Source organism: Atractosteus spatula, chromosome 4 (assembly GCF_055471065.1).
Source record: "Atractosteus spatula isolate fAtrSpa1 chromosome 4, fAtrSpa1.hap1, whole genome shotgun sequence".
Lineage (NCBI taxonomy): Eukaryota > Metazoa > Chordata > Actinopteri > Semionotiformes > Lepisosteidae > Atractosteus > Atractosteus spatula.
In genome coordinates this window covers 54,580,509-54,605,994 of record NC_142709.1, presented here as the reverse complement: position 1 = coordinate 54,605,994, position 25,486 = coordinate 54,580,509, and the positions used below count along the sequence as shown (strand labels likewise).

At 40.8% G+C, this 25,486-nt stretch overlaps 1 protein-coding gene and 1 non-coding gene across 3 annotated transcripts in view; one reads left to right on the top strand and one right to left on the bottom strand.

The window, feature by feature from the left end:
• Nucleotides 1-24,944, bottom strand: part of ilkap (integrin-linked kinase-associated serine/threonine phosphatase) — a 28,854-nt gene extending 3,910 nt beyond the window's left edge. Inside the window, exons 1-7 of one of the 2 annotated variants that reach the window (XM_088914645.1) lie at nt 24,636-24,944; nt 23,547-23,669; nt 22,161-22,278; nt 21,362-21,468; nt 18,590-18,683; nt 15,501-15,588; nt 14,047-14,171 (exon numbers count right to left, since the gene is read on the bottom strand). In XM_088914645.1, coding sequence (XP_088770771.1) covers nt 14,047-14,171; nt 15,501-15,588; nt 18,590-18,683; nt 21,362-21,468; nt 22,161-22,278; nt 23,547-23,669; nt 24,636-24,678 — 698 coding nt within the window. In that variant the 5' untranslated portion in view covers nt 24,679-24,944. The remainder of the gene's footprint in view (nt 1-14,046; nt 14,172-15,500; nt 15,589-18,589; nt 18,684-21,361; nt 21,469-22,160; nt 22,279-23,546; nt 23,670-24,635) is intronic. The other variant, XM_088914646.1, reaches the window with a different exon arrangement.
• A 104-nt stretch (nt 24,945-25,048) lies between these two features.
• Nucleotides 25,049-25,120, top strand: trnag-ucc (transfer RNA glycine (anticodon UCC)). The gene has a single exon. It is a non-coding gene; the product is annotated as a tRNA-Gly (tRNA).
• Nucleotides 25,121-25,486: the final 366 nt, after the last annotated feature.

Sequence of the window (25,486 nt, the reverse complement as noted above, 5' to 3'; positions counted from 1 at the left end):
AACATTTAGAACATTTTTTAAGATTCAGTAGATTGGGCCTTCATTCCACACAATTCCAGAAAGAGCTGGAAAATGGCGCTAATGCTTTTACTTGAAATTATATGGAGCAATGGGGTACAACAATCATTCTTCCTTTTCCGGAGACTCAAGTTTAGAAAATTAAATCAGGGGCAGGCCACGTAGTATTATGCTGCAGATGTTCTTGTAGGAATGCAAACAGGATTTTCCCTTTACACAGTATTGTAGGGGCATGGAACAGCTTTGTGGAGGACACAGAATCCTGGAATCCTTCTAGAAATGGCTAGCAAGCTTTCTCTCCAAAAGTGACAGTAAGGGCAAGCAGCCACTCCACTTTGCAACCTCTCTTAGGTTACTGCTCCCTTAAGCAAAGCTAATGTGGAGTATGGTGGTGATCTACAGCAGCAGTGCCAATGGAGTAACCGATGTTCAATTAAGGTAGCAAAGCAGAGGTTGGACTGAAGTCATGCACTGGAATGGAACACCAAAGCCAAGACTGCCTCTCCTTGCTCAAAGAATTTTTAAAAAACTTCTGAAGTTCCACTGCTGCCCACAATATTGCTTTCCACATTCCTCCTGTCGTTCCATGATGTATTGGTGTTTACCCATGATGTAAACAAAAACAGGCATAAAAGGGGGCTTTATTTTCAGAACAAAGCTGTCTAGACATCATTTTTGCATATCGGTTTTCTAATTTAAATGTGGTTAAACAATCATGATAAAAGATTTTTCAATACTCAGAATAGTGTAAAAAGGAATTTTAAATGGATGAGGAAACCAGGATACCCGCTTCCAACACAAACCTGAATCCTCCAGGTTATGATACACAAATCTAAGTTATAGATGTAGGAATTATTTTTTTCCCCTCTTACTTTGGTAAAAAAAGAAAATCCTCCATCATAAAATAACAAGATTATTTCAAAGAATAGAAACTATCATGAAGTAACCACTGATCACCCTACAGGTTTAAGAGCCTCATTACAGGGTTACCCACTGGGGGATCCTGAAACTCGGTGATCAACTGGCTACTGCCCGTGCTGTGTGTATTGATATATTCATCCTGTTGTATAAATGTTGTATAAATTAACACCCTCCGAAATAACTTGCACTTGAAACTACTTATGAACCGAGCAACCATTCAGCTAATATCACATCTTCAAATTTATAGTGATAGCAGTGCTATCTTTTTTTTCCCTTAGATGAAACACCAGGGATGAATATAAAACTCCTGTCTTCTCCTTAAAAGACAAGCAACAAACAAAGGGACTTAATAGAAAAAAAAAAGGCTATGGAACTTCAGGCATGAATTGTAATGTCAATGATCAAGGTTATAAGTCTTAAAACTTGACAACACCATATTACCATGTCTTGGTAATACATAAACATCTAGTCCATGGAAGAAAGACTTCCATGTATGAAGAAGGACAAAAAACAAGGAAAGGTCTATTTTCTTTTAAAAATACAGATCTGTGCATGTTTTGATATCTAAATTATTCAAGCTTCAGCTGGTAGCCTCTCCCCTCACACTCAAACTGCTGGCCTGGACTGCTTCAGCCCTGTGGAGAGACAGGGGTGGGGGGGCACCGTCTCCACTGCTGTCAGTCTCCTGGCCTCTCAAGCACTGCTGTCATCAACCCCCCCCACAGCTGCCCCCATTACACATATTATGAAAAATCCACTTATCAAAACAAAAAACATGCATCTAACTGTTTATGCGCACTGACAGCTGCTGCCATTTAACACCCAATTTAGCTTAATTACGCTGCTGCGGCATGGCATGTGAAAGCCGAAACGCGGAGCCGCAGTGCAAACAGGGGCGCTGGGTGACAGCTGAGGGCTGATGTGCGGTTGTCTCCTCTCTAATTGTTTGGAATCAGCCCGCTGTCTCCTGTGTAATTGCCTGGGTGCAGCCAGCTTCCGCAGGGCTGCAGAATGAAGGCTCTGTTACCCCACTTGCTGTCTGCGCTCGGTGAGCTGTCAGTCTGGGATCTGAACAGAACCCAACCAACACTTCGGATGTGCTCTGCTGTAAAGGGCTGGCGAGTAAGCGCATACTTAGACTTAAAACCCCCTTGATTCTCTGGGTTTCTGCGGCAGGAGTCCTCAGTCCTGAGATTGTTTATGCTTTGATTTAGGTTTCGCTGCCAGTTTTAAGTTTTTTCTTACAGGAATTATTCAAGGCCTGGCTGAACCAGAATTCTTGCACTGCTAATGGAGGAGAGTGGGTGAGACAAACAGGAGTCTATTCATCTGGTGCTCTATGACTCTTACTGCATTAAAAGCCTTGGAATGGCAGATTAGCTACTTCATTCTGGCAGGAGGAATTGCCTGTTGTCATATCTTCCTGCACTGTTGGGGTGAGCATGAGGCATTTGAACAATCTGGGCCCAAAATAGCAATAACAGCCATAGGTTTCTCATACTTCTTTTAAAAAGTCGTACAGCTATTCTAGCAGAAATAAAGAAACAAGAGAGAAATAAGTCTTAATAATACTGAGAAAAGTCTTACTAACTGCCCTTTTCAGATGAGTTTCTCAGTCTGTACAGAACTGACAAATAGCTTCAAACTGTCTGCACCTTATAATTATATAATATCATATAATTTGAGACATAGAACTCCCCAACCTAGCTCTGTGTATCTAAATCAAATATACTAAGCTTTATACTGCATCTAATGACTTTCACTTCCCATGGCAAAAAAGAGAGAGAAATTGTCTTTCAAAATGAATGTGGTGACTCTAGCGCAGGTGTAAATACTGGACGAGGGTTGCAAACATGCCCTTTTCATGATGGAGAAGTGCCTGGCCAGTTTGACACCCTCAGCTGCCAGCCTGCTGGCCACGGCGATCTCGCAACCCAACCTCGATATTCTTGTCCCACCACCACTGCGTGCTTGAGGAACGTAAACAAACCCAGGAAAGGGCAGCATACCTTGAAATAAAAAAGGAGAAAAACGCTCCAACAACCATGATTTGTAGCTTAAGTCTATTACCTTACAAGGATGAATTCGTGTGAAAATTTGGGCCTGCAAAAACCAATGCGCTGAATGAAAAATGACCACTTCACAATAGAAGGTCTATTTACTTCACACTGTGAGCAGCCACTGAAACCCTCATTAAATAGAAAAGCCATGAGCTGACAATGGAGTGTTTACAGTGCAGTTAGTTACTGAGGTGCAGGGAGGCAGCTTTCAGGCAGCCAGGATGAATTGCTGTAGTGTTCCTTATCGAAGTGACAGAACTGGAGTGCTGAGAGTTGAGTGTTTATATGCCAGTAAGTGTAAAGCCTTCACTGAAGACCAGAGAAATTGTATTTCTACATTACTTAACACAGTGCAGAAGGGAATGCTTTTACCATCAAGACGGCACAAAATAAGAATGCTTCAGAGCTACATATAGTCAAGAAAAGAAATGTTTTTTTTCTGGATGACGTGACATTATTACAGCTACAGATGGCACAAATGAAGCAATAATGAAGTGTTCTAGGGCTGCAGCTTTTTAGAATGCAAAAGATTTGTTTTAGTGCCCGACAGGAGTTCTTTTCGTCAAACAGGCCATCAGATGAAAGGGGTCTCTAGTGCTGAAGACAGCTGAGACTGGAACATTTCATTGCAAAACAGCTAAGATCAGAGCTGGAGAAAGTTATGTTAACGAATTCCTTGCTCCAAAGAACAGCGATGACAGCAGAAACTCTACACCTCCTCAGGAAAAAAATAAACTACGGTAAATTAGGTAATTTTTTCAAAACCATTGTTTACATTAAAATCATTGCCTCAGGGGCAGCAAAAGCTTGAACTGCCCACAGAAACTGCCGACAGAGAGGCACGCACTCATCCTCCTGCACTAATCCCAGCATGTTTCCACATATCCCAGAGCTTTGAAATAACACAAACCATTGTGACTTTCTTATTGCATGCCAGCAGCCTCCACACATTTGGAGACAGGGGTAGTTTTTAAGATGCAGTTTCCCTGTACTTTAAAAAAAAAGTTACAATATGTCAAAATTATACTTCTATAAAGCACTAGAACAAGGCTGTTATGGCCTCAAGTGCTGTCAATTTTAAGTTATGAATTCTCTCCTCTTCAAAATCAAGTAAATTAAATCTCTACACATTCACCAGTCTGCTTTCTAAACACAGGTGCTAAATAAAACGAGAAGCCTTAATTCAAATGCTCATACAAGAGAAGGACTGGCCAACCCTCCTGGACAGCCACAGTACAGCAGGTCTTATAGGTCACTCTTAATTCATGACTCTGTAAAGACTTGGAATGCATGTGAGTTTGGGGCAATTTAGTAAGGTACCTGATTTATAATTAAGACAGAAAAGGCCAACTGTGATCTCTAAGAGCTACACAAGGCTGCTATGTTCATTTTCCGATGATCTCAGAAGTACTCACTTGCTTCAGTGGTCAAAACACTGGTCCTGGTGTATAGACATTAATGATTTATGGGTTACCCAAAAACCTACTAAATTGCAGGTCTCCATGATCAGGAATGGACACCACTGTACTAGAACCTATTTTGATTCTTTGAGATCCTCATCTGTGATGAAGTGCCATACAAGTGTAAGATATTGCCACTATCTGTACTGGCACAAATTCTTATGTGTGCCCTAAAGGATTTACAATATACTATTTTCAAGAAGAGGTAACTTCAAAGACTATTAGTTGTAAAGAACCATACTGCACAAACCAACCAGGTAGTCTGATCACAACCGAAAATGGAGAACATATAAATTAGTCCTTTCACTTCTTTTCTACAAACCTACAGCTGTTCAGAACAAACTACTGTATACAAAATAATTCATTTCATTAATCTTGAGTCTGCTGAGGTCTACTTCAACAGACAGTCTAAAATGGTACCCTCGTTAGGAAAATAAAATACTGATCTGAAAAACTTGACCAAAGGAAATAGGAAGAAGTATTTTAACACCGGAGTTCTGTGCTACAGTTACAATCTTGTATCATGTCACAAAACTCATATGTGGACACAAGAGCTTAGTGGCTGGCAGGGAAAGGGGAGGAAAAAACTGCAGAAAAGAACAGCTGATAAGAAGGCTAGGAGTAACAGACAGCTGCTGGGGCAACAGGGCGTGAACAAGGAAACGGACTGCAAGATGGAACCAGAGATGAGGGGACTGTCCCTCGAAGGGTTAACATGGTATTCCCACTTCCTTGGAGATGCCTTGCGCTTCTTTCCTTATTCTACCTCTCCATAAATCTTTGGCAGCATCTTCCATGCGGGTCTATAGCCCCTCCGGGAACACATACTACTGTTCACAGGCATCCTCCGTCGTAAAACTTGGACAGCCTCCATGTGCAGCGCTCAGAACACATTCTGTCTCTCGCAGATATATTTTTCCATCTTATTTGCTGTTAATTGCGCTACCTGGCACCGTTTCAGCTGAAGATAAATTATGTTTCTTTTTCTTAATAAATTAGTAGTTTTATATCCAAGACCTTGAAGGGTTTTGGCAGTCTCTCCCTAGGAGGTAAACACTCCTTCTCAGCCTTCTCCCCCTTTTTTGACAAATTAACTTTTTAAAAGAAGTTTCTGTAAAAACCAGAAGCATAAAAACAGAGCAACCGAGAACTATCGTTCAGACATGGCACTCTTCCAATCTGTGAATCGGAGAGACACTGCAGTAAGACCCATCGGGATTCAGACACGACACTATTCCGATCTGTGAACTGGGGAGACACTGCAGTAAGACCCATCGAAATTCAGACACGACACTATTCCGATCTGTGAACTGGGGAGACACTGCAGTAAGACTCATCGAAATTCAGACACGACACTATTCCGATCTGTGAACTGGGGAGACACTGCAGTAATAACAGTGCCACAAGACAAATACGACCACATTGTGCTTTATCTGCATAAGCTTATCATTCAGAACGACATCACATTTTACCACTGACCATCACACTACCTTGAATCTGTAAGATGAAAGCAGAACCAGATTCGAGCTGGACAAGGGCACCTGCTAAGCAATTAAAATACAGAACCAAAAGCCTCTTCTTGTTCGCACTTTCTCTTTTGTTCTCCAGTTCCATGGTCCACACAGAATGAGAAAATGCAGGCTGCCAAACTTCACCACCCTCCATTCCCAGGTACTCGCTTCTCTCTCTCTCTCTCTCTCCTGGCAACAGAAAAAAGTCTCTTTTCGAAGCTAAATGGCACCTGCCTACCAGTAACGCGATCTCAACAGGAAACTATGAATAAGGGATAAAAAGCTGGTGCAGCAAACATTGTAATTAATGAAGTCCTGCTACTTTCCTGAAGCTATGCAGGAGTGGAGGAAGATAAGGCAAGGGAAATATCTCACTTTTGTACACAGAAATGATTCACCTCATTAAAAAAATTGAAAGGATGAACAAATCCTGGTTGGATCACAACTCTGAGATTTAAAAATACACATTAACATTCTTTAGGCCATGTTGCAAAATTACATTCATTTCCTGTAGAATCAATAAGATAGTTAACTCTGGTTTAGGAGCTCTTTATTTTCACTCTGCTGGCTCTCATCCCAAAACTTCTCTCTGCCACAAGCGGTAACACTTCAGCCGATACAAAACAACTTCTCAATTCCTGATACTGTCATCTATAAACCTCGTGTTCTTGTTCCACAACAGGCTAAGGAGTTATCATGGTGATTTTAAAGCTTACCGTGAAAGGGAATTACTACATGTTCCTAACCTGCATGAGTACTACTGGTAGGTAAACTTCCTCTGCTTTGCACAAAGACTTTGAGGAGATTACACTATGTTTGCTCATAAATTCAAAGAATTCAACTAGCTTCTAGTTGTCGAGACTAGAAGAGACATAAGTGTTTTTAAGGCCTTTATTGAGGCAACCAGCATTACACGTCCTGTGGCTTAAACATGGCATGAAATTGTGTGTGCCAAACCTGCAACTGTTTCTCTTCACACCGATATAATGCAATGTAGTGGAATCCAGAATCAGCTTATCCTTAAGAAAGCCTCCAAATCAAATTACTGGAAAAGTTACAAAAGGTCAGGGTGAAGTGATGGCTACTGACAGGTTCAACTGGTAACCAGGGCAACATTTCTCAATATAATCAAATAATAGTCTGGTGCCTGCAGTGGATTTGATGGCTGAAAACATTGTAAAACAAGGAAATTTGTCCTGTAAAACTCTTTATTAAACCAAAATACTTCGCTAGTAGCATTTAACTAGCAGCAGTTACCAGTAGTAACATTTATAGGTAGATAGTTGAACCACTAACATTTTCATCTTTTTCTTACCGATGTCCTCCTTCCTTGTTAAAACATTGTCCGCAGCAGTGGTGCCAGTTAATAGGAGCTGGATCACAGGTCTGTGCCTGCAGTTTGCTCAAACAGTAAAATCAGGGCCCTGTGGATTGTACCCAGTTCGCTGCTAATTGTTCTGGTGGTTGAGCTACTGTAAACACCTAGTGCAGGGCCTGCTGTAGCTAAAAAGGGTGCCTCCAATATTTCTGTAGAACTTCAATGGTGGGCCAACACACAACCTTCAATTAGTTATCCACACCCCCGCCACCTCTCCCTGCTAGTGTGAGAGACCACCCAAGGGATCCCACCCCCGGAGGAGCTGCAGTCTGAGCCCACCCACTATCAAGGGAGGAGTGTACCGGGACAGGGTACGACAATCCTGAAGACTTCAGCCCTCCGATCACACTGTGCCCTCTGCTGCCAGAGCGAGCAACCACTACATCCAATCTAAGCATCAGTGGAAATCCAGCTAACAGAAGCTAATGTATTTTCATAAATGATACATTTCCAGGTTGCTATCTGCACCGCTCCCTCATCTGAAAATGTTTTATACACTGATGAACAAATGCAACACACAGCTATAATGAATTCAAATATTTTCAGCGTCATCAAACAAAATCACAGAAAACCATGAAAAAAGAATATTACAAAGTTAGTATCAGGCATGCCCTCCCTGAATTAACAACCCTGGCAGAGTTAACTCGGGACCCGATCAGCCTCTGGCTAGCCTGTTGTGTGATGTTCCACCACTCTCTTCCTGTTCGCCACACAGCCAGACTGGTTGCGGCTGTCTACTGTTACTGGGATTGATGGTGCTATCCTGAGACAGGTCAGGAGAGAAAGCTGGTCAGGACAAGACACTAACAATTTCTCAAAGTTTGCTTTCCTGCTGTAAAACTATAAAGTAGGCTCAAGGACATCTTCGGTGTATAGCTCACAGGCAAGGTCACCCTCAATTTGCATTAAAGGTGTTCTTGTATTGAAGGAGATTCCTTCCCACATCCTCACATTTCCACCGCCCCACCAGTTGGTTTAAATAATGCAAAAGAAAGCATAATGCCCGCCATATGATCTACAGATACTTTATCCTTTGTCAGGTCTATGAAAGTAAAATCCTGTTAACCTTTTAATTCTGACAATGCAGATTATTATTGCAGTTGGCAAACTACAAGTAGTCTACTGTGTGAGTTACATCTTCTTGAAATTCCTTGATCTGTAGCCACTGCGGTGCATCCAGTCTACAGACAATCACACATTGGATAAGACAGGTACCATGGCCCTGTTTCAGCAAGGTGGTGGCCCTCTGCTTTCCAGTACATGGCCTGTCCCTCACGTTTCCCGTTTTCTCATTAGTCTGCACATTGTTGAAGCTGAACATGCCATTAACCAGACAGCGTCTCTTGCACAGTTGTGGCATGTGTTTTTCAAAGTGACAAAAAACCATCCATCCCTCAATCCATAGGTCTGTCACTGGTGATGAGCTCTCATTATTTGTTGGGTACTTTAAAGGCTGTCTATAGTAATATTTTCTCCATTACATTAAGTTTAATATCACCACCTCTCTCCCACTGCACTGTCGCACGAAGTGAAAAAGGTTTGAAAACTTGAAAACCAGAAACAAACAACAGCACAAGAAAAAGGAAGAAATTTCAAATATCTGATAAAGAAGAACAAAAGAAATTTCTAAGTATGAGCTTTACAAAAAAAATCCAATAGTGCACAAATATTTTTACAAAAAGAAGCCACAATTTCCTGAAAGAGACCAGAAATGGTTGGACAAACGACAGTGTTCTTGCTTCAGGCACCTTTCACAACTCATAAAATCGACAATTTCTTACCTGATTTCACTGAAATTATTTATTTCTAAGAAGTATGAATCTGCTCTACTCTCCTTAGAAAATGTGAGATGTTGAAATTGCAGTGATGTAATTAGTGGGGTACCACAGGGATCTGTATTAGGACCACTCCTCTTGCTAATTTATATCAATGTCTAGATTCTGGTATAGGGAGCATATTATCACAAAACTATAGAAGCTACGAATGAAAATTTAAAAGACAAAATTCAGTGTAAATATATGTGGGTGGAAAAATCATGCACTATAAATATATCGGGAAACAAGATGGGAAAAACTAGGCTTAAATAAACTATGAAAAAGACCTAGGAGTTTAAATGTTGATATTTGCATCTGGCAGACAATATATGGAAGCAATAAAAAACAAAAAATAGCAAGTTAAGACAGTTATAAGCAAATAATTTAAATCAAGGGATGCTAAAATTTTGCAATACACTGTTAAAACTGAATCTAGAGTACTGTGTGCAAATGAAGTCACCACATTATTCAAAAGCATTGCTGTTGTGTCCTACACTGACATCGTAAAACAACAGAAGCTTTTTAGTCTTGAACAGAGAAAACTACGATATGAAGTATTCAAACCCCTCAATGATATTGACAACCCAGTGAGCTCCTTCATAGTTAACAGTAAAACACGAATCAGAAGACACAAGTGCAAACTACAGAGAGTGCATTTAAAATTTAGAACAGGAGACACGTTTATAAAGGATTGTAGGAGTCTGGAACAAGATCCCCAACTATTTTTGAATCTAACAATCCAATTAAATTACTTACTAGGGACCAAATGAGCTAGATAGGTTGAATAGCTCCCAACGTTTGTTACATGTTTTATGTCCTGTATAGGAATGCAAAGATTTTATTAAGTAAAATCTTGCTTCTTTACACACAGTGATATAAATGCACATGAACCTATTTAAAGTTAACTCCAGGTGTCTGATTTAATACTGTCAGGTATAACGCTCACAGCTCTTAAAACCTGTTTATCTTTAGTGTTGCATTATTTCTGCATAGCCTACAGAAGGGATCTGTGCTAATAATATGAACTGGAGTCTGCACTGTTCATTCTCTAGGGTAAAATTTATGAAAGAATATTTTGCCAGTACTGACAGACAGCTTTACATCCAGTCTGCTGTAACAGTCGCAGAACGTTCACCCCACAGCAACAGGCACCTTGCCTGAAATGAGTCATGGCGCAAGATTTTCCTTTACCGGCAATCACGCTAATACAACAAAGCAGAACATAAAATGTCACATTAACAATCTTCAAGATGAATAAAACAGCTCCTAAGTGGTTGCTAGATTAACACAAACACATAACAAAAAAGACATCTTTCCTAATTTTTGAACATATTGTCTGCCTATAAGACCACAAAAATGAGGCTATGACAGACAGGAAGTCTTTAGGTTTTACTTTAAATGAAGCATCCCAGTAATGCTAGGTTTCTGCACAAGAAATAAAAGCTGAATACACTTGTTGATTATAATTAGGGACAGGAAACAATAGACAATTACACATTGTTTCTCCTTGCGCTCTCAAGGTGCTTATTTATTATTCTCGTTAATTACCAGCTCCCAGTGAAAAGGCAGGGCTCTACTTTCACCACTTGCCCATGGCCTTGCCACAGCACGCTGTGGCTGTCAGGAGTATTTCCATGCTCAATCCCACAGACCGCAGCTCCAGGCAGCACTTGTGCAGTAGTGGCCCCGCTGACAAAGAGATGAGGGGAAGGGGCATGGTCTGACGGGGAGGGGCGTGGTCAAATAAGTCGATTACGTTGGATGGGCGTGGTCAATGGGGCGGTGATGGGAAGGGGCCGGTCAGACAGGGAGGTAGAAGAAGAGGGCAGACATGATCTGCAAGGCCTGGGCAGCTGGGGCAGACAGGGCTCAAATCGCCCTTCCCAAATCAAGCAGGTTAGATAATTGTAACTAAGCCCAAGAAATAATAAGAGGACAAATCAATGCTGGCTTTCATGCATAGTGGGCAGATTTAAATAAAGTAGGTAGCTGCATCAGCATGCAAAGGAAGAGATAAAGGTTTATTCTTCAGGTGAGCCTTTAAGTCAAGTAAATTTAAAAAAGTATCTAAGCAGATGAAATCTTATTCACTGCCTTTTAAACAAACATTTAAACCAAATTTTAGTTTAAAACTAACACTTCCCTGCAACATTTTTCTGTATTCATTTTGATTGAGTTAACTTGTACCTCTGAGTTAATATTTCAATGTCCATGTATGTATATGGAGAAATGTGATATTGAAAAACAGCTAAAGGAAAGAGCAAATTGGAATGCACAACAGAAGACCCTGCTGATGCAATATCCAATTAAAAGTAAAAGGGACTTATCACTTGTCAAAGCAGTTAATGTAAGACTGGTGACGACGGAGAGGAGACCATTCGGCACATCTAGTACCTAGAAAGAAGCCATGGTATCAGCTTCATCAGCATGGCTGGGTTGCTTGTTACATACTCCCACACCCCTTTGTGAAAAGAGTGAAAATCTTTCATTATAATGACCACGATGGAAATGAACAAAAACTTTTTAAATAGTTCACCTTTCCCAATACAATAAGTTTGCTTTAAGTATGGACTTAAGATTTTGAGCATTTTTTCAGAAAAAAAATCCTATTATGATAATGAATGTTAAGAAAATAAATTGCCAAGTTTTTTTTACAGGTGGCCACAAGTGTCTCCGGCAGTCAACAGAAGAGAGAGGTAGCCACACAGGAATGGCACGCCACGGGCCACTGCCTCCATGCAACAACTGCTGGAAGCTCAGCCACTCCTTTAACAAGTGCAGACCCCTGTGTTTCACAACAGCAGCTCGGCAAGCCTGCCCTCAAGTCTTTCAGCAGGAGCCGCTACCATCCCGCGCTGCTCACAAGAGCAGCCACAGGGGGCTGACGCCCTACTGTCACTCACAGATGAACCTGGTCTCTGCAGAAGAGGGTACAGTGCTGAGCACTCTCTCAGCGGCAGGTCTCTGCTTACACTCCCACGCTGTACTTCAACTTCTCTGAGGGCACAAAGTTAACACACTGACCAGCAACTAGTTTAACTGAAAAAGCTTTTTGAATGATCTCGCAATAACTAATGCTCTAAAGCCTCACAAAAAAAAAACAACGCCAATCCTGTTAAGCAGACACAGATTTGGGGGGTAAACAATGCATACTTGCAATCTGCAACAAGACCTGGACTTTCCATCTCATCCAAAGGTTTAGCACACAAAATGCTGAGACTTTGGAATAAGTAAGCGTAACGTAACCACAATATCCAAACACCTAAAAATACTCATGAGAAATTACATTTTAACTGTAGCATGCAATGTTGTTTCAGGAAGGTAACGAACATACAACTGTTGTTCATTCCTAGTCTTGTGGTTTCATGGGGTCTTGGATCCACCCGAGCTTTTAAATGACTTGACTGAAGCCTTTGGCTACTGAAGAGCAGAAGTGGCCTAAGAAGCCAGAATGACTGTGGCTTCAGAACAAAGGGTTCATTGCTGATATGTGGTAATAAATAATTTGCTCCTAGTATGTGTGCACAGACCCCTGAAAAAAAATCAAGACAGGCAGCACCAGTAAAATGGCATCTGATGAAGATCCCCAATTTGAGCTCTGATGTTCAGAACATGCTCTACACAAGAGGCATCCAGCCCTTCCCAGCAAAACACTTCTAGCTAATAAGACTGAAGTGGAAAAGATGGACATAAACCGAGAATTTCAATGGACTGGAATGCTTGCAAACTCTTAGGGTGAGGAAGCATAGCAGAGAGAGACCAGGGACACTGCAGAAATAGTCAAATCAGTCTGCTAGTCTCAAATCTTAAGTCTACATTAGGAAAAATGAAGGAAATACATGAACTGAGAGAAATGGAATACAACAACAACCTCGAGTCATACTTTGGATGGTCCACATATTACACATTATTATACATGCCTATCATAGTTAATAGCCTGAAATAAATTGGATAAATTAGTTAATTACAAAAGCAAACTCTACATCAGGTGCGTACATATTTCGAGTCTAATGCATCTTGTTAAACCTTTCCAAGCTCCCAGAGACAGCCTAAGGGTGTTCTGACTCAAGTTGAGCAGCCAATGTTCTGTAACTCAGCTTTAATACCAGTTATTAAAAAGCAGTGGCGCATAAAATAATAAAGAATATACAAGAGGATAATTGCAAACTGATTGTATACTTAATCCTGTAAGACCCTAAGCAATCCATCAGACGATTCGCTCATTGTTAATGAAGTCATCCTAGCATTTGGTAAAATTAGAAGAACATCCAGCTGTTTCATGTAGAAAAAAAAACACCAAAAGAATACAGGAATGACATCTTTGTGACTCCATTCCCATTGTGCAGTTTTGTAACAGTAATGGTCTAGTGCCCCCTAGCTGAAATGAATGCCGATTTAGAGTCTGGATATTAAACGAAGAACATGGCAAAAGGCAATTAGAAGAACAAACTCCCACTAAACAAAGTAAAACATGATAAAATCATACGAGATGAATCCACAGTACATTGAACTAGTACACTTACATGAAATTACTGCATTTCTTGGTTATCCAAATTTCTCCACTTCATGCTATATCACTACAGGGCATCTTAAAAGCCTCAGAAATATAGGCATGTCTTTCAGGGAACTCTGAGACCTTAAAATAGTGATGAAGAAAAAAACCCAAATGCTGAAGGACTCATTTCAATACGTGTGTTGGCCTCGTGGTGAAGTATATGTTATTGCAAGTCAAATAGATCATTATTGTGTTTTGGGGGATGCCGTTCATGCCTCAGAGAGCTGCGTGTTGCCCAGTATTGGTGCTGGATTAAGCACATGAAGGCCCTGGCAGAAAGGGGACCTGATCTGCGGAACCGGAGTGCCTCACTCTCCCCCACTGTGTACCTGACCGTGCCTCCTGCCTTCTGGATCCTCATCCTCTCCTCGTAGCAAGTGGGGTTGTGCTCCTTGCTCAGAGCCAGCGTGGCAAACTTCCCAGGGCTCTCCTCTGCCCCGCGGCACAGCACAGCCTGTCAGCACAGCGCACACACGCACGTCAGTTTACTGAGAACATGGAGCAGAACTTCGGCTCTGTTAGCCTCTATAATGAGGCAGGAAGGTTTCATGTGTTGTATGTGTCTTAAGCTTTTGAGTTTTTAGCTAAAAAGCTTTTTTATAGCATGTGTCCTTTATGTAAAGGCTAAGTTATAGAAATTTGAATTCATAGTACTCTATGGACAAGCTTGAATCAGCATTTTGTAACCTGCAGCCTGTGCAAAACATGCTTAAACACCTTTAAAAAACGTCAAAGTGTATATCGATATCTTAAAATTATGGTAATGAGTACACAGCAGGAAGGTTAAATTAACTCAGTTTCATTAACAAAAACATTCTTACTTCCAACAGAAGTGATAAATTGGATCAATGAGTCAAATAGACCAATTAAGAGATTAATAACTCCGAAGGTATGTCATTTTTTTCCCCAATCACTGTACTTGGGTGTTGTGCCCATTACAAAACTTTGCCAAAGAAATGCTTTACAGATTTCTACAGCAGTTATTTAGATCACTAGAGGATGCTGAGCTGCGTCTATCGACAGTAGATTTAAGCCGTCTCTCTCAGTACTGAAAGCTCCTTCTTCTCGAGGTCTTCCATCTGGCCATGTTTTATTCATGAACTGATCTGGACCAAGCCCCTGCTATGAAGTGAGACCCTGGCGCTGTATTCGTGAAACGATCTGCTAGAAAAACAAAGTGCCTCACAGGGCCTGCACTCCAAGGGACTTCCAAACGGGTGCTTATGTAATGGAGCACACTGGTAATGGCAACACAGCCCAGACCAGGTTCTCCACTCCCTTAAAATAGATTTCTGTATTTTAAGTCTTCAAGCCAGCCAAGACACAAACACAAATGCAGCAGTGGTGCGGGAATGATTCAAGAACGACGCCTTTGTGGTTCGGGGTACATGAATAAAGACTGCTGTATTCTGAAGATGGACCAAAACCCATGAACACGATCCTTTTTTTGCATTTATTCTAAATTATGTATAAAATATAGGTAGGACCTTGTATAAGCTCAGTGGGGCTTAATCAGTATTACCCTTCATCCGTCAAATGTTTTTGCACTTTTTTAATAAATGCATACTGCTAACGTTACTAAAAAATCCACTCTGCAGAAAACTGGCACCAGCATGGAATATAAATTCTATCTAGCAGGGTCATTTATTTCCTGAAGAACACAGATTCTATAATGGAATAGCAGAAGATGCATCGTACAAGTAAGTGTTATTTCCTGTGGCTCCAGCCAGCCTGTTAAGTGGCACCCCTGTACTGTGGAAGCACCATGGCTGCCCACACTTACCCTGCTGTCTCCCAGGTTGGCTACATACACAACATCGTCCATCACCAGCATGCAGGTGGCTGTGGACCCATCCTTCCAGGCCGGCTTCCTGAGGGGCACAACAGAGCTTCGTGTTCATCACCATCCCACAAAAAGGACAGGAAGCCTCAGAAAGAGTTTAAAGAAAAGCAATAACGTGGACTAGGGGAGTTGTTATATATGGACAGGTTGAAGATTATGTATCTTTTAAAGCAAGCGAAAAAGAGATTGGCAGAAGATTTGATCCAGGGACATAAAATCCTAAAGGGTATATATGGGGTCATCCCAGTGGTCCACTTCACACTGTTATTAGAAAATATTAAACTTTTTTTTTCCCCCACAAACAGTTGCCAGGGTCTGGAAGAAGTGCCCTTATTAGGTGGGTGATGCCCGAACAGAGCTTCAAGTAATTACATAATTATGGGTCAAATACCCTGTCTTATATCTTGTTAAAACCTTATTTTGCATAGATTCTTGGTGAAAGTACAATGATACTAAAATTAAACTCAGCCATCTTTAACTGAACTTGAACTTTATTGCCATATGTAACCGGTACTGGTACAATGGAATTCTTACTCACAGAAAGTCTCTAGATTGTCAAACAAGTGTAAAAAACAAAACAAAGTGCAAACAGTGCATCAAGACAATATACAAACAAACAGTAGACAATGTACAAGTAAACATGTAGACAGTTTGAATGTAAACAGACGTGTAAACAATGACTGGAGATGTGCAATAGATAAGAAATCATAATGAGGTAGATGGTGATGGTGTAGGTGTGATCCGAGGGGGATGGCTAAACGTGTTCGCCAATCGCACTGCTTGTAGATAGAAGCTACTGAAGAATCTAGTGGTAAGTGGTAAATTGGTAAATAGGTACTTGTATATTTTCACATGATTGGAAACCCTTTCTGCACTATATCCATTGGTCTACAACCTACTGTGACAACATACCACACAAATTCTAAACATATGCGCATTTGAAAAATTTCCTTTAATATAACACGTTGCCACACCACTCTAAAATAAATCCTCTACACCAGTGGTTCTCAAACTTTGTACTACCCCAAGTACCAAACCAAAGCATCCAAGGACCACCTATAAGCCATCTTCTCATAGGAACCCCAGAAAATCTCAATGACCAACATGAGTGTGCTCGCACACACACACTCACACATATAATAAAAACAGCACTGAGCACTAAGATAATTTGGATCGTACCGCCTTGTAGCCGTTTTCCCCCCGACGGCCAACACCAGCAGGTTCAGGTTCAGCAGCAGAGCTAGTGCCGGTGGCCAATGTACAAACCTCCTCGTTCTCAACAGGTGTTCGTAATCTATTGGAGCTGGCGGCAGTACTCTTGGTGTCTTTACCTTTTAGCCATGACATAATAATTGATTTTTGCGAGGTATTCATTTTCAATCAATTGTTCTGTTGGCGAATGTGGCGCTGTTGGGAGCAAATTTTCCCCTTAAAAGACAGGCAGGAGTCCCTAGCAGAAGTTTTAAAGAAGTTTTTATTTCATGCGCTTTGGAGCAAAATGCACAGAGATGCTTGGTGCATTTTTCTCAAAGTAATTAACCTAAAACAGTCCCTAAATGTTTTTCTGTGATCTATCACGCTTTCCTGTGCTTACAAGATTGGCAGTGTTCCAAAATCACGCACATCCTCCTACCTCCCTATTTGCCAATGATAACTTCTATTAATACAATTCGTCACTTAGGTTCGTAGCACGCATTCCTATACAATGGTATATAAATAGTAGCCATAGTGTCCACTCAAGCATAATTTTTAATTCTTCTATTTTTAATTCCCAATTTTTCAGTGCACACAAGAAATTTCAAAGGTCATCTGGCATACCACCTGGGGGCGCTCTGTACCACAGTTTGAGAACCACTGCTCTACACAACATCAAAGGCATGTTGCCAAGAGTCTTCACATAATAAAGTCATGGTCAAACTGATTTTATCATAATGCCAAAGTTTCAAAATGTTATTTAATCAAACTAAAACAGAGGATGTATTGGCTACCGATATGTACAGTACAGCTTAACATTTAATACACTTAATTTATTAATATTCAATTAAATGCAGATTATTTACTCCAAATAACCATAAATAGAATTACTATTAACCAGCAATAACCTGTAGTTCATACCTGGGTAGCGCTGTAGCTCCAATGAGCCTCTGACCATGGTTATGCAGATATGTTGCACATCTCTTGGACCCTCAGCTAAGGCCACAACCTTCACAGCAGTCTGCCATAATGAGATTAACCTATAGAGCTTCCCATAGAGGACCTATGGATTCTTCTGAAAGCATCCTATTTAGCCTCACTATCTCCCAAATCAAGATGTTAATGAAATCAGACTCTGATGACATGGGAAATGCAGATTTGGTGTCTGGTGACCACCTGACCTCTTGACCACAATTTGCAGCCTCACCAAAAGTCAAACACTATGCCATTTTTTTTTTTTGGGGGGGGGGGGGGATGGCTTTTGCATTAGTCATATATTAAAGATAAACTTTCTAATGTATTTTAATACAGCAGTAATCTCCTGAAAAGATCATTTTCAGGGTAAACCATTCTAATACATCATCATTCAATACAGAAAAGCTTTTAAAGGGACAACTGTTCACCGAGACTATCCATGAGTCTCCATCTTGTGCACTGTGATATGGCTGACATGTGGCAATGATGTCTCACAAACAAAAACCGTGATTTGTTTTAATTCATCAATGACATCCTCCTTCACAGAGCGTAAACATATTCCTGTGTTCAAGGATGTACATGATTACTACACACAACTTTTTGACTCGGATCCAATCTCACATCCTATCAGCGTGAAGGCTATTTTATGTTTTGTAAGATAGTGTATTAACAGAATTATTATACTTTTAATAAATTGAGACATATACAAGCGCCTAAGTTTGATGTTAATTCCAAATAACCCAGTAAATCCAGTGAGATTCTTCAGTTCCTTTAGTATTCCTCCTTGGTACAGGTTCATCAGCATGCCCTTTGTCACACGATGAACATAGTCCTTCACTACACTGTCAGATGGTACTCACTGACTGGAGGCGTGTTTGAGGAAATCGTCATCTGTCTGCTTGAAAGTGTCCAGAAGGCATTTCTTCACCAGCTTGTCAAGGTTTTCAGCATCACCTGTAAAGCACAAATGGGAACGACATCGCACAGCCTGGCAGTACAATGCAGGGTTCCGACAGACTAAAAACCCACAAAACCACATTTTATACATATTGGCAAGAACACTGTTATTCTGCTAGACTTCTACTCAGCTGCCACCTACAAACTCGGACATTAAATAACATTTTGCGTACATGTGAGTGTACGACAGCCACAGCATTCAAGGCACTGTATACCCAATGACCTGCAATACAGTCCATGATGGTTTCATCTCAACTAATGAAATCTGAAAAATTGTTAAAAGATATCAGACACCACTTAACCCTTATAAATATTTCAAAATAACAGTCAAGATCTTGCCACTGGTGGAAATCCAATAATAAACATACAAACACATAAAGGTAAAAGGGACAAGCAAAAAAAATAACAATTATGTAATGAATAAAGAAATAACAGTTTTAGAAGTTAATAAATAGGTGGCACAGTAGCACAGTGATTAATGTTGCTGTCTCACAGTGATGGGGCCTTGGGATCAATTCTGGACCTGGGTTGCTATCTGTGTGGAGTCTGTATGTTCTTGCTGCGTTTATGTGGGTTTGCTCCAGGTGCTTTGGTTTTCTTCCACAGTCCAAAGACATACTGGTAGGTTAATTGACTTCAGAGAACATTGGTCCAGGTGTGAGTATGTGTGTACTCTGTAATGGACCGGTGTCCTATCCAGGGTGTACCCTGCCTTGATCCTGCTGCTTGTCATGATAGAATCTGGCTCCCCCGTAACCCTGAATCGCATGAAGCAGGTTACTAGATGGATGGAGAAGTGAATAAATGTACATTACAATCTGTGAAAGTCTTCTTAGATACTGAATATATACAGTTGAAAAAGGCAGTTCTGGGATGAAAATACAGCAGTTGCTCCTCCTAGTGGCAGAATGTCTTTAATGCAGACTTTTAGGGGGGACAGAGCATATTACACTTAATATAAGTAACATCATATTAACAATATCCGATATCATTTAATGCTTTTCAAGCTGTTCATTACATTTTTAATTTACAGACCTCATGGAAATTAATTAATTTCTTATAAACCTCTTCAGCATTTGTAAACCATCACTATTTTCACATTAAGAGATGTTAAAGTGCCCACAGATAAATCCTGCTTCTTCTGTAAGGGACTTGTACTGAAATCACCTGAACATGTTTTCAGTAATTTCACATATTCTAACAGTTAACTACTGTATCAATTTGTTTACACATTATGCCAAAATAAAACTTCACAAGGTACAATGCATTTGCAATGTGTCTACTCTTACATTTCTATGAGCAGGATACATTTTCTCATTACCTCTGGGGATACAGACAAATAAGGTACTGCTTCTATTAATCTGTGATGTCTTGGTCCTGTCTCTCTGGCAATGCAAAAAATGGACAATTGTAAACATGTAGCGTGGTTTATATGTCAGCAAAGAATAATTTGCTTTTCAAAGCATAGAATGTGGAAATACATATACTTTACCCTATTAGAACATTTAGAAATTACCCGTAAAAGCACGTCAGCCCACCTTCTGCTTCACTTTTTGCTGCAACACGTCACAGCACTGAGTTGATTAGATCAGTGGCTGTCAATCCTGGTCCTGGTGAAGTCCTTCTCAGTTTCCTTGTTTTCATTCTGATTGGGTCCTTAATCAACTGTATTAATTTGTACCAGGAATTGATCTGCTTGCTTGTAAATACATTTACTCCACTCAGTGCTTGGTTTCCAAAATACTCCGCAACTTTAGCATGGAGAACTCAATTCCATTATCTTTGCTATACAGCTCTTCACAGCATTCAGTTTGCCATGAAAACATTCAGTCATAACAATTTGAACAAATCTTACTAATTAAAATATAAATGCATTTTTAAATGGACCTGATTTCTTGCATCTAAACCGGTTATAAGAAAGAGGCCATAATTATACAGCCCGATAAAGCAAAAGTCTAATAACACTTAGAGATACTCACATTCTGGGTTTAGAAATGTAAAAGATTCTAACTCGCGTATCTCGCAAGTGGCAATAACACTGCAAAGAGTAATAATGGTGTGCCCTTGCAGAGCACAGTGACAAAGAGCAAGCTGCAAAATTCATTTCTTATGATTTTATAAGAATATTTATCATATTAATAATTAATTTCATGACATTCCTGGTAATTTATAATCCATATTCCCTCTCTATACACACATCAATTGAAATAATGACACTGGTTATTTTATTTGGATTTGTAAAATCTTTACATTTTTTGAAGCTTAATTATTTTCTCCTCAAATCTGGCAACCTAGTTGACTGCTTTGCTCACCAAGGACATGCCGGCCATGACTGTGTGAGATTTTTAGTCCAAAGCACGAGACCATGAGATCTGGTCCCAAAGCTTCAGACTTGAGACTATGCAATTACATACATCACAGCTGCCAACTGATCCTGCAGTCTATTATTCTTGTGTGCATTTTGTCAGTGTTCAAACATTTGTTTGGGCTGTATACAACTGTGGGAAACCCTAACACTATTCTCTAATATTTTGCCATTGCAATACGAGTCTCACCCTGACATTCTCTCTGAAGCCCTGCAGGTCTTACCGAGTTTCACTTTGGGGTGTAAAAATGGGTGTAAAATGGCATGTGAAGATGAGTAGTAACAGACTAAAAGAAAGAGGGCTGCATACCTTTGGGGAACTTGAGGGCTAGGTTGAGATGGAGATTTTGGGCAGCGTACCTAGATGCCCGGCTTCCACCATGCCCATCGAAGACTGCAAAGTATGCCAAGTGTGATCTAGGAAAAACAGAAGAGAACTTCAAAAAAAGATACGCCAAAAACATCCCAATGAATTGAGATTTAGTACTTCCTGGATATAATGAGCACTATGCTAACCTGGCAGCTCCTTTTTTCCCCCCATGTGATGCACATTTAGAGCAAAACCAAAGGCAAGGTTTTGCCCTTTGCCTTGTTTCGATTTTTGATGTGTCTGAGCTTAGGGTGGTATGGTGGAACAGTGACTAGCATTGCTGTCTCGCAGCGCTGGAATCCTGGGGTCAATCCCGGATCCAAGGTGCTACCTCCATGGAGTTTGTGTGTTCTTGTCGTGCTTGCATGGGTTTCCTCCAGCTGCTCCAGTTTCCTCCCAAAGTCCAAAAACATTCTGGTAAGTTAACTGGCTACTGGGAAAATTGGCCCTGGTGTGTGTATGTGTGTGCCCTGTGATGAAGTGGTGATCTGTCCAGGGCGTACCCCGCCTTATGTGCCCGTTCCTTGCCAGGATAGGCTCCAGCTCCCCCACTACCCTGAATTGGATGAAGCCATTAAGAGAATGGACCGATGTGCCTGAACTCCTGAAGTAAAATAAGCTTTCAGCCCAAAACACTCCTGAAAACCTTTCGTGATTCAAAGCATCCAAAGTCTGCGTGATGTCCTAAAGTCAGCCGTGTGGTGGTGGGATCAAGTGAGCTGCTGGGAAGGTCACTCACACTTGGGACGGCAGCGAAGACACCTGAGACGAAAAGTCGGGCAGAATAACGTGGGCGTCCTGCATCTCCTCCCTCTCTCCCTTCCGTGCCGCCACATAGCCCTTCAGTCTGGGGATTCCTGGAACAGACAGCACACACACAAAGGCACACTGGCTGTCAAGCTCCTGCTGTTATCCTAAATCCCCTTGTGGCCACTGTAAAAAAGACAGATCACAGATTTACATCCACACTCCCCATAACATTACCCCTTCTTCACAACTCAATGGTACTAGCTTGTTGTTTGTTATTTGCAGTTCACTCTTTTGCAATGTCTGCCTGTCTTGTCTGCCTACTGTGGGCTCCAACCCTCCAGCCCACAGTTCCACAGTAGCTTTGGGTTGTATTTACCCTGGGAGCTGATATTTTCACCAAAGTGTTTGCTGTCACAAGCTTTAGAACAGATATACATCACTCTATTCTATATCGTACTCTGTTAAACTATGCTAAAAAACTAGTTCATCAATAATGCACTGTGGATCTATGAGGAAAAAACAAGACTTTTGCATTATGCATATCCTTAGTTTTCCTATGTACAAGAACAGGGACTTTCATACTGTAAATAGCTTTTTTATTATAATCTATCCATTCATATTTTAAAATGCTTAACTGGATATCATTAATTCAAAGGTGGAAATTAATCGGAGTAAACAACAAGCATGGACATTCTAAAACACATCGTCCTAGTGTTAAATCTATATCCCTATAAAACTCTGACTGTTATTACTTGGTTCTAAGAGTATGTCTTAAAAAAGGTTTCGATTTTTAAAGAAGGCAAGAAACAGGCGGAGGGCAGGTTACGCCCTGGACAGGACACCAGTCCATCGCAGGGCACACTCAGACACAGACGCGCACACACACTCACACCAGGGCCGACTTTCCCAGGAGACAATTAACCTACTAGCATGTCTTTGGACCGTGGGAGGAAACCAGAAACTGGAGAAAACATACAAACTCCACGCAGATAGCACCCCAGTAACTGAACCCAGGGCCCCAGAGCTGTGAAGCTGCATGCTAACCACTGTGCTAAAGTGTCATCCTTCTATGAAAAGACGGATGAAAACATCATAATAAAACTACATTCTGTGCTAGGAAAATCGAAATTATTGTGTGCTATTAAAGTTCTGTACCTCCGATCCGTGGAAGAAAGGTTAATGCACTATATTCCAAAAACCCCAGAATTTGTTTTGTGGAGGGAAGGTACAGTAGAAGTGACTGGCCATCAACACTTTGCTGCTAACGTCTATAACGAAGACTATGCTGTGTGCAATCAAGGAAGATAGCTAGAGCACCAGACCCCCCACCCCCCAGCCCCAGGTGAGGAACAGGGGTGTGGACATGGCTGAAAACCTTTACAAACTTTCTTTTCCTCCTGCTGTTGCTGTGTGCCGTTGCTTTCAGTGTCTAGTTTCCTCTTCTCTGTCTTGGGCTTTTCCTCAGTCTTGGAGTCTTTGGAAGAACCTGTGTCTGCTGCTAAAATAATAAGAAGGAGGGATTTTTATTGAAGGGACCCAACAAATCAGTGATTCTTTTTACTTAAAGATCATGTACCAGGCGTCATATTTATATATATATATTGTAATTGTGCAGACTATTATGTATATTTCCACACATCTATGACCTTATACCACAGTTTGTCTGCAGAATTTCCCATCACTGAACACAACTGCTTTCAAACAGTGGCATTTAAACTACATAAAGATACGTGTTTTTCTAGTAATACATGTACTGGTTTAACCAATTCCAAATAATACTCCTAGTCCAATCGTTTAAATCGATGTTAGGCAGTCCAAATGCTCTTCCTCCGTGAAAATACAGCTGAATGTGCTGAATGTCTTGGCGCCCGTTGTACCGTTTTTAAATACCAAATTCACAATTACCTAATCCCTTTTATAAAGTACAAAGTAAACGATCTAACACAAAGAATCAGACTAAACAGTGAATTCGGTCGATGTGCTTTTGCTACCAAATCACAACGTTGCATACACTATATCATTCTTTACTTCTTAAACCATAAAAACTACATATACTATAGTCATGAAGTGTCAAACCTTGCATAAGTCATAAAATAAAGTTGATCTCCGTCAAATTCACATACTGCAGATCACTGGTTTCTTTAGCCGAGGAACATGCTCAGATCTACGGTTACAGCCTTCACGCCAGGTCGGGGATTTGCGCTCACGCGTTACAGGCCTGTCGTCCTTTAGAGCGGTTTTAATAGTGAAAACAGCATTTTGAATTATCTTAAACTCTTTCCATATCAAAATACTTTCATCAACGGCGAAAAGGGTGGTACTATGAATTTTAAAAGCTTATTATTTTTACTTATATAAATCCAGTTACTACCAAAGTGTCTTGGTGAAAGAAAACTGTCTCCTACACAGCCTAAAATACAAAGTATGTTTTAAAAATAAAATACAAATTACAGATATCGTTTACCTGTAGTTTGTGTGGGTTCGGGAAGGTCTCCGAACAAATCCATCCCGTCTTACAGACGAGCTATGGGCTCGGTCCCTCACCACAGAATCGGCTGCTATTTTTCTTGAGCCCCTGAGGCTTTGGGAAAGCTGAAATGCTCCCCTGCCCCTTTTCAGCAAACAAAATCTCGTGTCACCTAGTGAGAACCCAAACCGCAGTTCACCAAGGAAAACAAAATCACAGCGAGATCCGTATCCGTATATGACGAGGGTTTCAGTATTTTTGCTCCGATCAAAGCGACACGGTTTCCCTCCGCTCGGGCCCAGTATCGCTTCCGAGAGCGCTGCAGCTGGGTGTCGCTGTAGGCCTGGATTTACAGCGCCAAAGCCGCGCCAGCACTGCTGTAACTCATAGTTACCAACAGCTGATAACAAGCGTTGGTGGTATAGTGGTGAGCATAGCTGCCTTCCAAGCAGTTGACCCGGGTTCGATTCCCGGCCAACGCAGCAATGTTTTTTTCCCCTCGTTTTTAAATTCCAGTAATGTATGATTTATGTTATTATTGGACACTAAGTAAGTACTGCAAATGTTGTGTAATTATTTCTGTGCTTTGGCAACATTGTAAGTCATCGGTCAAGCCAATAAAGCTCTTTTCAAATTTGAATTAAAAAAATTGACTGACTGCTGATGACGATTCACATTCAGCCAATGGACGATAAAAAACACATACTTCTTGTACTATCCAGGGGGTGAAGAATAGATTTAAAATTACAATTCACAACAAGAGAGTCATAAGCAACAGAATACTCCCTCCCCGCAAAAACGTGCAGCAATAACAACAAAACAGGGTGATACTGTCTCACAATAATGTT